Consider the following 15105-nt stretch of genomic DNA (forward strand, 5'->3'; position numbering starts at 1 on the left):
ACAAACAAAAGCCCACGACCAGACAGCTTCACAGGCAAATTCTATCAAGTATTTAGAGAACAGCTAACACCCATCCTTCTCAAACTCTTCCAAAATATAGCAGAGGGAGGAACACTCCCAAACTCATTCCATGAGGCCACCATCACCCTGATACCAACAACAGACAAAGATGGCACAAAAAAAGAGAACTCAGGCCAATATCACTGATGAACATAGATGCAAAAATCCTCAACAAAATACTAGCAAACAGAATCCAACAGCACATTAAAAGGATCATACACCATGATCAAGTGGGGTTTATCCCAGGAATGCAAGGATTCTTCAATATATGCGAATCACTCAATGTGATAAACCATATTAACAAATTGAAGGAGAAAAACCACATGATCATCTCAATAGATGCACAGAAAGCTTTTGACAAAATTCAACACCCATTTATGAGAAAAACCCTGCAGAAAGTAGGCATAGAGGGAACTTTCCTCAACATAATAAAGGCCATATATGACAAGCCCACAGCCAACATCATCCTCAATGGTGAAAAACTGAAAGCATTTCCACTAAGATCAGGAACAAGACAAGGTTGCCCACTCTCACCACTATCATTCAACATAGTTTTGGAAGTCCTAGCCATGGCAATCAGAGAAGGAAAAGAAATAAAAGGAATCAAACTGGAAAAGAAGTAAAACTGTTACTGTCTGAAGATTACATGATACTAAACATAGAGAACCCTAAAGGTGCTACCAAAAAACTATTAGAGCTAATCACAGAATTTGGTAAAGTTGCAGGATACAAAATTAATGCACAGAAATCTCTTGCATTCCTATATACTAACAATGAAAGATCAGAAAGAGAAATTAAGGAAACAATCCCATTTACCATTGCCACAAAAAGAATAAAATACCTAGGAATAAATCTACCTAAGGAGGCAAAAGACCTGAACACAGAAAACTATAAAACACTGATGAAAGAAATCAAAGATGACACAAACAGATGGAGAGATATACCATGTTCTTGATTTGGAAGAATCAATATAGTGAAAATGACTATAGCACCCAAACCAATCTACAGATTCAATGCAATCCCTATCAAATTACCAATGGCATTTTTCACAGAATTAGAACAAAAAGTTTAAAAATTTGTATGAAAACACAAAAGACCCTGAATAGTCAAAGCAATCTTGAGAAGGAAAAATGGAGCTGGAGGGATCAGACTCCCTGACTTCAGACTATACTACAAAGCTACAGTAATCAAGACAGTATGGTACTGGCACAAAAACAGGAATATAGATCAGTGGTACAGGATAGAAAGTCCAGAGGTAAATCCATGCAGCAGTGGTAACCTAATCTATGACAAAGGAGGCAAGAATATACAATGGAAAAAAGACAGCCTCTTCAATAAGTGGTGCTGGGAAAACTGGACAGCTACATGTAAAAGAATGAAATTAGAACACTCCCTAACACCATACACAAAAATAATCTCAAAATGGACTAAGACCTAACTGTAAGGCCAGACACTATAAAACTCTTAGAGGAAAACACAGGCAGAACCCTCTATGACATAAATCACAACAAGATCCTTTTTGACCCACCTCCTAGAGGAATGGAAATAAAAACAAAAATAAACAAATGGGACCTAATTAAACTCAAAAGCTTTTGCACAGCAAAGGAAACCATAAACAAAGAGAAAAGACAGCCCTCAAAATAGGAGAAAATATTTGCAAATGAAGCAACAGACAAAGGATTAATCTCCAAAACATACAAACAGCTCATGCAGCTGAATATCAAAAAAACAAACAACCCAATCCAAAAATGGGCAGAAGACCTAAATAGTAATTTCTCCAAAGAAGATATACAAATTGCCAACAAACACATGAAAAAATGCTCAACATCACTAATCATTAGAGAAATGCAAATCAAAACTACAATGAGGTATCACCTCACACTGGTCAGAATGGCCATCATCAAAAAATCTACAAACAATAAATGCTGGAGGGTGTGGAGAAAAGCGAACCCTCCTGCACTGTTGGTGGGAATGTAAATTGATACAGCCACTATGGAGAACAGTATGGAGGTTTCTTAAAAAACTAAAAATAGAACTACTGTATGATCCAGCAATCCCACTCCTGGGTATATACCTGGAGGAAACCATAATTCAAAAAGATACACGCACCCCAATGTTCATTGCAGCACTATTTATAATAGCCAGGACATGAAAGCAACTTAAATGTCCATCAACAGAGGAATGGATAAAGAAGATGTGGTACATATATATAATGGAACATTACTCAGCCATGAAAAGGAATGAAATTGGATCATTTGTAGAGATGTGGATGGACCTAGAGTCTGTCATACAGAGTGAAGTACATCAGAAAGAGAAAAACAAATATCGTATATTAACGTATATTTGTGGAATCTAGAAAAATAGTACAGATGAACCTATTTCCCGGGCAGGAATAGAGACACAGACATAGAGAATGGATGTATGGACACATGGGGGAAGGTGGGGAGCTCAGCTCAGTGCTCTGTGATGACCTAGATGGGTGGGATGGGATGGGAGGGGGAGGGAGGTCCAAGAGGGAGGGGATATATGTATACTTATAGCTGATTTACTTCACTGTTTGGCAGTAACTAACACAACATTGTAAAGCAATTATACTCCAATAAAATATATATATACCTTTTTTTTCTGCCAACTGTTCTTTCTTTGTTGCCAGGTTGGGCCCAGACTACATCCTTCAGGGCCACAGGTTATATTTCAATTTCTCAAAGGTAGACGCTTTTTACATCCTGTGTGTTTCTTTGGACAGAAGGGAAATAAAAGCATCACCATGGAAGCTTTTATTTAGTTAAAAAAAATTACTTTCTTTTTCAAGAGAAAACTAAAGTGAAACAACGTTATTAATTCTTCCTCACTGAGACTGCTAACAGTTACTCGGCCTTGCGCTAATCACCAACATGACTAATGCACAGAATGTCATCCCAAATTAGGAAAACATATGCCAATATTGTATTATTGTCTGGATTTTTATATTTATTATGAAAAACATACACTTCAGTACTTAATACATCGTTATGGCTTTTATCACTTTCCCCATTTGTAAATTCTTGAGGCGGGGGCCATGTGCTCCATCAATCCTGGTTCCTACAACAACATGATATTTATAGTAGATCCTCAAATAACAGTCGAGCGAAATAAGAAAGGGAGAAGAAAGGTATGTTTATGAAGAAAGGCATGTTTTATCAAGGTTTCATGAAAGGTCATCTCTATAGTATCATTTGCAAAACCTAGAAAAAAAAAAGTCTTCAAAGTAATTCACACCCACACTGATGTTACGGACTTTTTCACTCCCTTTAGTTAAAAAAAGTACAATTAATCTTTTCATAGGTACGAGTTTACCCTAAAAGTAAGCAACAGTTACTACGTATTTCATACTTAATTGCTACCTTATTCTTTTAGCTTTGTTCTTTTGGGGTGTTAGTTAGCAAAGGGAATGTTATTCATTATTAATTAATGGGGTTTGCAATGATATAAAGCGTGTATCCACCAAGGAAGGGAAGGAGCGATGATGGAGCTTATTTCGGGTCATTTTAGACAGCAGCACCCTCAGGCCTGCTCAGTCTCAGCCCTACAGTGAGAACAGGCGACACAGTCCTGGAGACGCCAGTCCTGCAGCCTGGGGGCGGCTGGCTGGAGGCTGCATTTCTGCATCGGACACTTACAGGTCTGAGTGTAAGTCAGCACAGAGCAGGTCCTGATACCCAAACTTCCGCAAAAGCACGCGGCCGAGCTCCACGTCACCGTTCTCACTGCTGCTTGTCATGAGACGAGGGAAACAAGGTGGGAGGTTAGTACTTGCCTGGGAGCTCACGGGACAGTCTGTCAGAGAGAGCCTAGGCCAACTGTCCAGGCGCATGTTCCTAGCAGCACAGATAGAGCTAATCGTTCACGTTTTTTATGGTGAAGCCAAACCAGCAACCGGATGAAGAAATGTCTTAAAAGCACAGTTTTACCACCACAGATAATGCATTTTTATATACTTGCATTCAAGTGTATTATTTTTCTCATCCTTTCACTTAAAATTATAATATTACCAACTCTGGCATTTTTGTATGTTTTTTAAAAATTAATTTTAAAGGCTGCATTGTATTACATCATGTTAATATATTAAAGTCTATAAAACTATTCTCTGACTGCTAGAGCTCTGATTTGCTATCAGTACGTGTCCTATAGCATAGCCCTGCAACAAAACAACTTCCGTTTTTCATAAAATAGTTTAATTTTTTTATTTTATTTATTTACGTTTTTGGCTACGCTGCACAGCCGTGGAATCTTAGTTCCCCGGCCAGTGATCCAACCCGTATCCCCTGCAGGGGAAGCACGAAGTCTTAATCACTGGACCTCCAGGGAAGTCCCACAAAACAACTTCTTCTATCTGCTTTCTTGTGTGTTTCTACATGTGAATTATATTGCACATTTTCTTGATAAGAAGTCCTATGTGTGCTTTAAGGACACAATGAATTATAGTATCTCTTTCACTGGCACAAATCTCAGAAGTCTGTTCACAGTTCAAGCAGCATCTATGGGAACCAAGGCCACCAAGACGGAATCTCCTTATTGAAGACACCATCAAAGACAAGACACACTATTCTCATAGCCTGGGAGAGATACAGAAACAAACTCTACATTAAATTTTATCCATCAATTGTAAGAAATATCTTGGCTTGAGAAAATGTAAAGGAGACGATATTTTAAACCTGGCTGATTAGGAGTGGGGCTCATTTCAATTAATTAAAATTCTGGATGATAAGTGTTTATGAAAGAATAGAGATTTATTACTTTCTAGAACTTATGTAATTTACAAAATGCTTTTGAATAGACATCGCTGGGAACACGTATCCTCAAAATAAAGGAAAAAATGATAGATCATTTGCATGTGAACGATGACCTCAAATTTTTGGAAAGAAGCAGTATATAAATTAACAAATGAGCATAAATGTTTTTTTCTAAAGAACTTCAACATTAGCTTCTCTTAAGAAATGTAGACACTGCAAAGTAACCTTCAACCACTGATTCTTCTAATCGATGTCTTTGTTTATAGACAAAGCAGAGTTGACTCCTGAACACCTTTTGACTTTCTACCAGCGATTAAACCTGGGGAGGTCTGGGTAGGTGAGGTTCGTGCACCCCACTTCCCGAAAGTACACGTCAAAGCCCAGAATGAGGCGCAATGTCCATCCTCGAGCAGTGCAGCCGCAGCACAGACGGGGACTTTACAGAGATTCCCAATTTCCATAATCGGCAGTGAGCCTCTCATGCAGCAACCTGGTGTATTCTCTGCTCAAAATATATCACTGGTTCCCTGTCACCTATGAGCCTTGAAAGAGTATTCAAGTCCCTCCCTGCTCTTCCTGACTTTCTCTCCCAGAAGGCACCCCGGCCCAGCCCAGTGGAACCGCCCTCTGACGGGGCGGACCAGCTCCCTCTGAAGGGCATCCGCTTCCCTGCTACCTGGTTGGACACCGTCTCCAGCCACTAAGCCCCAAGCTCCTCCTCCTGTGAGCCCCCCTCTGCCACCTCTTCTATCCCGTTTCCTCCCAGTGGCTGCAACATCTCCACTGGCATAACTGTGGGCTTCTCATCGCAGAACAAAACAATCCATGAGAGAAATGGGAAGGCTTAGGAGAGTAGTCAGAACACAGCCGATTCTCAAAAGCACTCTGTGGAACAAACTGTCATCTTGCTCATGCACTGAAATCGTAGGCCTACTCCTTCATCTCTACCCAGTTATTTTACTTCCCGCAATGTGATCTTCCCAGACCTCTTACCTTTCAGAAAGGACCGATTATAAATGGAAAAGAAAGAACAGCTCACTACACCGAGCTGAGGACAACTTTACTTTCAGGCCTAAGTTGGAATGTGAATACCACTATAGCATCCAAAACCAAAAAGAATAACTATGGGCTTCCCTGGTGGCGCAGGGGTTGAGAGTCCGCCTGCCGATGCAGGGGACACGGGTTCGTGCCCCGGTCCGGGAAGATCCCACATGCCGCGGAGCGGCTGGGCCCGTGAGCCATGGCCGCTGAGCCAGCGCGTCCGGAGCCTGTGCTCCGCAGCGGGAGAGGCCACAACAGTGAGAAGCCCGCGTACCGCAAAAAAAAAAAAAAGAGTAACTATTTATAGGAAAACACCTTCTTCCCCACTGCATGAAATACAACCAAGATTTTTAAATATCCAGGTGGTTTACAACTGGCCTAATCTGATTCCACACAGCTGTGTCCAGAAACACACAGCGATGAAAGATGCTGAAATTTACAACAAAGCTATGTCTCATAAGTAGGCAGCGTGATCTCTGTTTCTGACAAATGAGAACACACTTTTAGAAGGAAAGGGACGTATTTTCCATGGAAATGTTGCCCATAAAATGAAAACGTTATTTGTGGCATCTGTGGAAATACTCTGAATAGCTCTCTTTTGGCCCATTAACCCAAGAACAAACATGAAAGTTTGAAATGTTTTTTTCTGAAAAAAAAATATTGATCCACAAAGCAGTTTACTTGGAATAATTACTAAGAGCAAGTTGCAAAGTTATGGTTTACTTTTTACTACTTTTTGGCTTAGGTCTAGAGGTCACTTGAAAAACAAGGAAAAAAGAACTAGCTTTAAATTATCCCTGTTGCCATAAAATTCAAATGATTGTTCTTAAACTAATTCTTTTTGGTTGTCTTCAAACTCTTGGCTGTATTTAAAGTGCTGTTAGAAGCACAGGAAGCCTGTCCTTACCAGACTCCAGGGATTGGAAAGAGTGCTTGACCGGGATTCCTGAGGCATTTCCTACATGGGGCACTGCTTCCTCTCCACGCCAGCATTTCTCAAAACTCCACGTGCAGCAGCTTGCTTGAACCAGCGCATATTCTTCACCAGCACCCCAAGGGGCTTCGTGTTAACAAGAGTCCCAGATGACTCTGACGCGGATGGAGATCAAACCAACTCGAGAAAGCAGCCTGCGTGGGCCTCCCCCCACACCCCTGCCCCGTGCCAGCCCTGGACTGACCGGCAACGGCTCCAGGGGTCCGCGGGCTCCGTGGGAGCTTCCACAGGCAGCGGTGCCTCAGGCCGGGCAACACAGGGACGGCATTTGAAGAACAGGTGCAAAGCACCCGGGGTGGGGAGGAAAAAGGGCCATCCTGCAGAAGGTGGCCCTCGGAGACCTGCGGACTTCAGCCTCCCTGGTCTCTTGGCCCGAAGGAGGAAAGCAGACGCCTTCCTACTCCTGAGCCAGGGAGCGTGGCTGCCTGGGCAACTCAGGACAGACACGGCCGAGGGTCCCAGAAGCCAGAGAAACTCAAACAGCGCAGATGCTCAGTGAATATAATGCGGATACACTTAAAAATAGCTCAAATGGTAAAATTTGTGTTGTATATATTTTACCACAATAAAAGCAAATTCGCTGAATGAATAGACACCTTGAACCAGAACTAAATAAATAAAGTAACAGCAACTGAGAGTCACTTGCCTACACAGGACTTTCTTTCCGAAACTGAGACACGGTTTCCAGGACACTTCTGAGAGTGAAAGGGCATAATTAATATGGACGCCAAGATGACAGGCCTCACCTCTGAGCAAAGCAGGACACGTGATCAGAGCAGAAGGAGGACACAGAAGGAGGTAGTGGTGTCCATGCTGAGCCTTAAGCAGAGCAGCTGTGCGTCCCAAAGGGGTAGAGGCACCCTCCTCGCCCACGAGGAAAACTCAGAAAAGCAAGGGAAGTCTCCATCCGTATGAACCATCTCTGGCAGCGTTTTATAGTTTTTCCCTCATAACTAGGTAAACCGCTACTCCACTAAACAAAAACAAATGACATGTAAACTCGTTCTTTCTGTTTAGTCTGAAATTAAAGATTAGAAGAGGGGAAATATGCGATTTCTGACAGAACACACACCCTATCCTATGGCCCGGCCCGTCTGTAAGGATGAGAAAATGAGCATCAGATATGTAAGAAGCCTCCTCAGCTTCTTAGAAATGGAAGAAAATATTAAAATATCTATCATTCTCAGACTCAAAATATTTTGGAGTGCATTCCTTCTATGAGAGATTAATACTGTGAGAACAGGAAAAATGCTCTCAGACAAAAAAACATAATTACCAAATGAATAATGCAGTGGAGAAAGTGAATGGCTATTTGCAACCATTTCAATGCTATTTGAAAATGGTTTCAGTGACATGAACGCCATGTAGAGAAATCTTCACCTGCCTGAAAAGAAAAGGTGAAGAGGGGAAGACGGGGCAGAGGAGAAGGGAGATCACTGAGAATGTGACTTAATTGCATGTGATGCTCAATCCATTCAACATGCAAAGTGCAATTTAAAACAATCATAAAGTGACTGAGAACATTCAGTCTCAAGAGTAACCTAAGAGCCGCCTAACAGAGCCATGCGTCAGCAGGTCTCAGCCTCAAAAGCAAGAGTGCAGATTTAGAGAAATAAGCTTCCTCTCTCCCACGAATGTGGGGATTTGGGCCTGTTCTGTTCATACGTGTGTGACTACCAAGAACGGTGTGTGGCATGTAGTAGGTGCATAATAAATACTTGTTGAATAAAAGAATCAAGGGTTTTATGGGGCTGTAAATCGGTGCACATTTATAAGGATAATCTGGTAATATGCATCCTGAAAATACTGATGTTACCCCCGAAAAACTTGTGATGGAAATGTATGAAGGTGGAAAAAAATGGACAGTTGCAATTTTGTAACTGAAAAGCTCAAAATAGTCACAGCTCTTACATACCTGAGGAGTGCAACAGAAATCTGAACATCTGGCCAGTAAGAAGCATTAGTGGACATTCTCACACATTTAACCATTCCATAAATGAGGGGTGAGAGCAGGTAAATAAAGCACTGGGCCAGAGAGGAGGACCCCTCTTGGGAAGGAATACTCGGGACAGATGCACGGTTCTTCACATAAGGCTGGGGGGTGGGGGGATCCCGTTACCACGGAGATGGAAGCCAACCAAACAGTTCATTCTCGACTTTTCCTTTTGTGCCTCTATTTGTTTAACTCCACATCACATACCGTTGTAAAAGTGACACAGAGTGCCAACAAACACATGAAAGAATGCTCAACATCACTAATCATGAGAGAAATGCAAATCAAAACTACAATGAGATATCATCTCACACCAGTCAGAATGGCCATCATCAAAAAATCTAGAAACAATAAATGCTGGAGAGGGTGTGGAGAAAAGGGAACCCTCTTACACTGTTGGTGGGAATGTAAATTGATACAGCCACTGTGGAGAACAGTATGGAGGTTCCTTAAAAAGCTACAAATAGAACTACCATATGACCCAGCAATCCCACTACTGGGCATATACCCTGAGAAAACCATAATTCAAAAAGAGTCATGTACCAAAATGTTCATTGCAGCTCTATTTACAATAGCCCGGAGATGGAAACAACCTAAGTGTCCATCATCGGATGAATGGATAAAGAAGATGTGGCACATATATACAATGGAATATTACTCAGCCATAAAAAGAGACGAAATTGAGCTATTTGTAATGAGGTGGATAGACCTAGAGTCTGTCATACAGAGTGAAGTAAGTCAGAAAGAGAGAGACAAATACCGTATGCTAACACATATATATGGAATTTAAAAAAAAAATGTCATGAAAAACCTAGGGGTGAAACAGGAATAAAGACACAGACTTACTAGAGAATGGACTTGAGGTTATGGGGAGGGGGAAGGGTAACGGTGACAAAGCGATAAAGAGGCATGGACATATATACACTACCAAACGTAAGGTAGATAGCTAGTGGGAAGCAGCCGCATAGCACAGGGAGATCAGCTCGGTGCTTTGTGACCGCCTGGAGGGGTGGGATAGGGAGGGTGGGAGGGAGGGAGACGCAAGCGGGAAGAGATATGGGAATATATGTATGTATATAACTGATTCATTTTGTTGTGAAGCTGAAGCTAACATACCATTGTAAAGCAATTATACTCCAATAAAGATGTTAAAAAAAATAAAAAAAAATAAAAATAAAAAAATAAAGTGGCACAAAGATCAGAAAGCACTCAGAGCCTAGACAATGCAGCTCAGTACTTTCATCAAGATACACATTTGACAGAAGCAAACCTACCCCCGACCTCCTGGCTGCCCGCACCATGCTTGGCCGGATGAAGATGCCTGCTCAGCGTGGACCAGGCGCCCCGAGTCCAGGTCTTGGCCCCGATGGGACTGAGCAGGGCCTGCTAGAAGGAAGATGGTCCAGGCTCGGCACTCGGTGTAAAGACGCCCAGATCCCAGCCGCAGCAGATGCTCAGCGAAGATGCTCTGAACTTGGTCCAGAGGGACCAGCCCACCCAGGGCGAGGCTCTCAGGAGGCCGGGACCTCTCTCGGGTCCCCAGTCCCCCGTGGGTGAAACAACACCCCTGGAGGCTCTGAGAATTTCCTACGTAAACTCATCTGGTGGCAACACTCAGACTGGCCTGAACGTATTGGCAGAACAGGACTTAATCTGGCTTGGGGCTGTGCTGGGGCCCCCTCCTGTTTAGAGAGAAAATCCAGACATTTCTCTGCAGAGGGGGGCGTGCAGCTAAGGGCCGGTGTCCCAGAAGCAGCCTTGGAGGGTTTGTGAAATAGACAATGTATATATTCTTCTAAAGTCCTAACCAATCTGGACCACATGCAGCCCTCCCAGTCCCAGCTCAGGGCCCGTGGGCGGTTGTGAGCCCCACTCTCTGCATGTCAGCAGCCGTGTCCCCTTCCACCAAGGGGAGCCCGGGGGGCACAGAGGTTGGACCAGGCTTGCCGCATCTGTCCTCAGCATCTGTCGTAAGACAGGCCCCGAAAGAAGCAGGAGCTTCTCAGCGCTCACCCTCGGGAACACCGACCTCCAAAACGATGACAACGCATGTATGTTTGAAATTCTTAAAGAATCAGAGCTACTGCTATTCCTAATCTGTCCTGACATAATTTGGAAATAGAAGGGAAGAAGCCAAAAAATGTTCTTACCTGAAAAAGTAGGTTTTGGCCATGTCGTAATGGCCAGGTGTCAGTTTGAGGGGAGGGCAGCTGACGGCCGAAGGCCTCACCATGAGCAAGCCCATCGCCAAGGCCACGAAGAGCACGGGCAGCAGCAGGTCGGAGGCGGTGCCCTTCCAGGGCCGACCCGAGTGGCGGAGCCGCTTCCGCAGGAGGGCAGCCGTCTGTGCCCAGAGCAGGGCGCCGCCCCGCACCAGGGGGGCCCAGCAGGCGTGCCGTCTGAGGGGACGGGAAGATACGGCAGGTCAGTGCCCGGGGCCCACGTGGCATCCCCGACATGCCGCCCGTCGTGCAGGTCCCTTCACTGATCCCTGAGCCCAGGAGCACCAGCGGCTCCCACTCTACCCTAAGGACACACCAGAAAGTTATACACACGGGGCGTCTCGCGATATGAAACATAAGGACAGAAGTCTCGGTGGCCCCCACTCCGCTCCTACTTCTGAAGGGGGGCAGGCAGACGCAAAAGGATGGGGAGACGGGGCTTGCGTTTATTCTCACGGGTTAAAACAAAGCCTGCGACGTGAGCCTGCATTCTCGCACAAGAAGTACGAAACCAGGTGGCGCAATGGTTGAGCGTCCGCTTGCCGATGCAGGGGACGTGGGTTCGAGCCCCGGTCCGGGAAGATCCCACATGCCGCGGAGCGGCTGGGCCCGTGAGCCATGGCCGCTGAGCTTGCGCGTCCGGAGCCTGTGCTCCGCAACAGGAGAGGCCACGACAGTGAGAGGCCTGCGTACCGCAAAAAAAAAAAAAAAAAAAAAAAAGTACAAAACCAAGACGTTCCAAGGTCCCCGAGGGAGGGGTGGGAGGTGGCAGAGAGGGCACCCCCTCTCCTGGCTCTCCTCCTCTGTTCTCACCCCGTGCCTCCCCCCTCGCAGGTTACATCCTGGTCAGGATTCGGGCGGCACCACGCCTGCCTCTCCCCAGGTCCCTGCGGACCCCTGCACCCTGCATCCTCTGCCACATCCGGGGCATCCCCGGTGAGGAGGGGCTGGGGCAGCCACGGGGCAGGGGGTCCCAGCCTCGCCTCAGCAGCACCGGCCTCCCTTCCTTACGCGGCAAATCTGATAACAGTCCTCCTCAAACAGAGAGGCAAAAGGTAAACCCGGAAAGCACAGCACGAACTGGGCGACCTGGCCCGGTCCTCCTGCCAGGCTCCCTCGTAGGGCGGTCATTGGGGTCCACAGACACTGTGCAGTGAACCTGCCCCCATTCCGGCCAAACAGCCCGTGAGAGCAGATTCTGTATACAGCTGAGGAGGCAAAGTTGGGAGCAAACAGAGAGGCCCATGGACTGCAGCCTCCAGCCAGTCACATCTAAAGGACGACGCGCTGAACCTCGGCCAGGCCCACGGACCCCCGCCCCCACTGATTCCTCCTAAAGTATCGCACAAGAAAAGCGGCCTCTGAAAGAACAGATGTGGGAGCTCCCTGGCGGTCCAGTGGTTAGGACTCCGCACTTTCACCACCGCGGCCCAGGTTCAATCCCTGGTCGGGGAACTGAGATCCCACCAGCCATGCAGTGTGGCCAAAAAAAAAAAAAGGAAGAAACAAAGAACAGATATGCTAAATTGACTGTACTGCTTACAAACATCAAACTGAAATACAGTTAATAAAAGAGCAGTGAATAAGTTTAAAGTCCCGGAAGAAAACATTTTTAAAGAAACTACCATCTTGAAAGATAATAGATTGATAATAGCACTGAGAGCAGAGCTGCAGAGGCACAGCTGGAGAAGAAAATGCGTATCTGAAAGAACCCCCTCATCTGTAGATCCTCCCTGAGAGCCAGCGTGTGCAGGCTCTGGCCCTTTGGTTTCTGTCCTCAAAAAAGGTGTAACACAGGGATTGAGATAAAAATGTAAACAACCCAACACACTGCAAACTAGTGTAATGTGGTGGCAGTGCTTCAAGGATTGGAATCAAAGACGCAGACTTGGGAGGTTTAGGGGGAAAGTGGGGACATTTAGGCAGAATCCTTAAGACCCACCAGGAGATGTTTGAAGGCAGTCAAGGAAATCGGGATGTTTAAAGACCAGCACATGAGCTATTAACCAGCGTGGCATATTCGGCGGATAACTGTGTGAAGCGCTGAGTACGCGTGGCAGGTGGAAGAAGGTGAAGCCCTTTACCAGATGCTGTGAAGATTAGGGTTGACAGGCTTTACTGCACTGAAGGTCACATGATGAGATGCACATTATGATACAAAGTAACATTTTATTATAAAACAAGCAGCACTCTCTCATGAGGCTGGGCTTGTGGTGAAAATAGTGGTTAATACTTCTGGCTACATTTCAGATTCACCTGGGGACCTTGCTTTAAATGCTGATTTCCAGGTCCCACCTCAGACAGAATCAGATCTTCACAGACTCAGAGATTAAAATCTGCTTTAAAAAGAAAAAGAAGAAAACAAAACTTCCCAGGGGATTCTGATGCTCAGCTGGGTTAAAGAATTGCTGATTTGGGCTTCCCTGGTGGTGCAGTGGTTGAGAGTCCACCTGCCGATGCAGGGGACATGGGTTCGTGCCCCGGTCTGGGAGGATCCCACATGCTGCCGAGCGGCTGGGCCCGTGAGCCATGGCCGCTGAGCCTGCGCATCCGGAGCCTGTGCTCCGCAACGGGAGAGGCCACAACAGAGAGAGGACCGCGTACCGCAAAAAAAAAAAAAAAAAAAAAAAAATTGTGATTTAATGCACAACTAATGGTGATTCATCTATAACTCTCATAAAGCATTATTAAATCAGCAGATAGAGAGACTCTAGTGCTAGAAAAGGTATATTAAGCTAAATTTGATCCTTCATCATATAAACGTAGACACGAATACAAAATACCCCCTTACTGATCATTTTAGTAGATTCTAATGTCGGATGGTACTGATGCATGGCATTACGTATGCAGACCTATTAGGGTAATTACACGAATTATCTAACTCAAGCAGAAATAACTGAGATGTTGGTTGCCAAACCCCTAGATTCCAAAATGACTGCTGAGATGATTGCTTGCTGTCCTCACGGCCTCTGGCTCAGGAGCTGTTTCACCGCCAAGACAGACGCCTCACTGTTTCCATTCAAGAGGACCTGAAAGTCACCGGTGGGCCCGGGGGCTTGTGCCTCCACCGCACCTCTGGTCACTGCCCACCGGAAGCCACACCCCTCGGGTCAGCATCCTTCGACTGCACACCTGGCCACCACAGCTGCTGCCACACTGTGCGCCTTCTCACATACGTGCACCACAGGCCGTGACTGCAAAGCCCTGTTCAAGTCACAGAGGGTTTTGTCTGCACAGCAGGCGCTACAAAATGGAAAAAGCACGTGACCATCTGGGTGGTGGATTTGCCTGGTGATGGAGGAGCTGGGCCCGGGTCAGACTACATCCCTGTGCCCTCTGGCCATGCTCCAGAGGGGACCACCACAAGCATCACTGTGGCGTGGGGACGGCTCCATCTTTCAATCCACGTAAACCAGGATTTGAATCCAGTCTCAGCCACCAACATGCTGTGTGACTTCTGGAAGCTTACCTAACCTCTCTGGATGCCATTTCCCCCAGTTGTAAAATAGAGACTTGTAGTATTTTCCCTGGAGGTAATTAGGATTATTATTACCACACTTATGAAACTACCAGTCCTAGTAAATGCTCATCAGACAGCCTCAGTAAGTCCGTGGGGAAAGGTGTTTCTTATATTAAGAAAAACAAATTTTCCCCACCTTCCCATATATGTTAATTAGACACAAATTGGAAAAATAAAGAGCTAAGATAGTTGATGTCATTTATCCAACCACCAATCAAATATTCACAGCTAAACTCATGAAAGTATTCGTATGAATAATTTAACAGACAAAACTGGAATACTGGACCAAATTGTTATGAATTATCTCATTTGACTTATGAGTGCAATTATATTCAAGGACTCCAGTTACATCCATAATTATTCACTCCCATTTACACTGACCATGAAATTGCTTAGGGAAGATGTCCAAAGACTCTTTTTGGTCAGGTGGCTTCAATCGTTAAAAGATTACTTAAAGACTCAGCATCCAGCCCAGAATGCGATCTCCACATTGCCAAGTTCAT

General features: G+C 45.2%; 1 protein-coding gene across 1 annotated transcript in view; it reads right to left on the reverse strand.

The window, feature by feature from the left end:
- Nucleotides 1-11105, reverse strand: part of ABCA13 (ATP binding cassette subfamily A member 13) — a 135012-nt gene extending 123907 nt beyond the window's left edge. Inside the window, 1 exon segment of the mRNA XM_060156197.1 lies at nt 11011-11105. Within this exon segment, the coding sequence (XP_060012180.1) occupies nt 11011-11105 (95 nt within the window).
- Nucleotides 11106-15105: the final 4000 nt, after the last annotated feature.

Source organism: Lagenorhynchus albirostris, chromosome 8 (assembly GCF_949774975.1).
Source record: "Lagenorhynchus albirostris chromosome 8, mLagAlb1.1, whole genome shotgun sequence".
NCBI lineage: Eukaryota > Metazoa > Chordata > Mammalia > Artiodactyla > Delphinidae > Lagenorhynchus > Lagenorhynchus albirostris.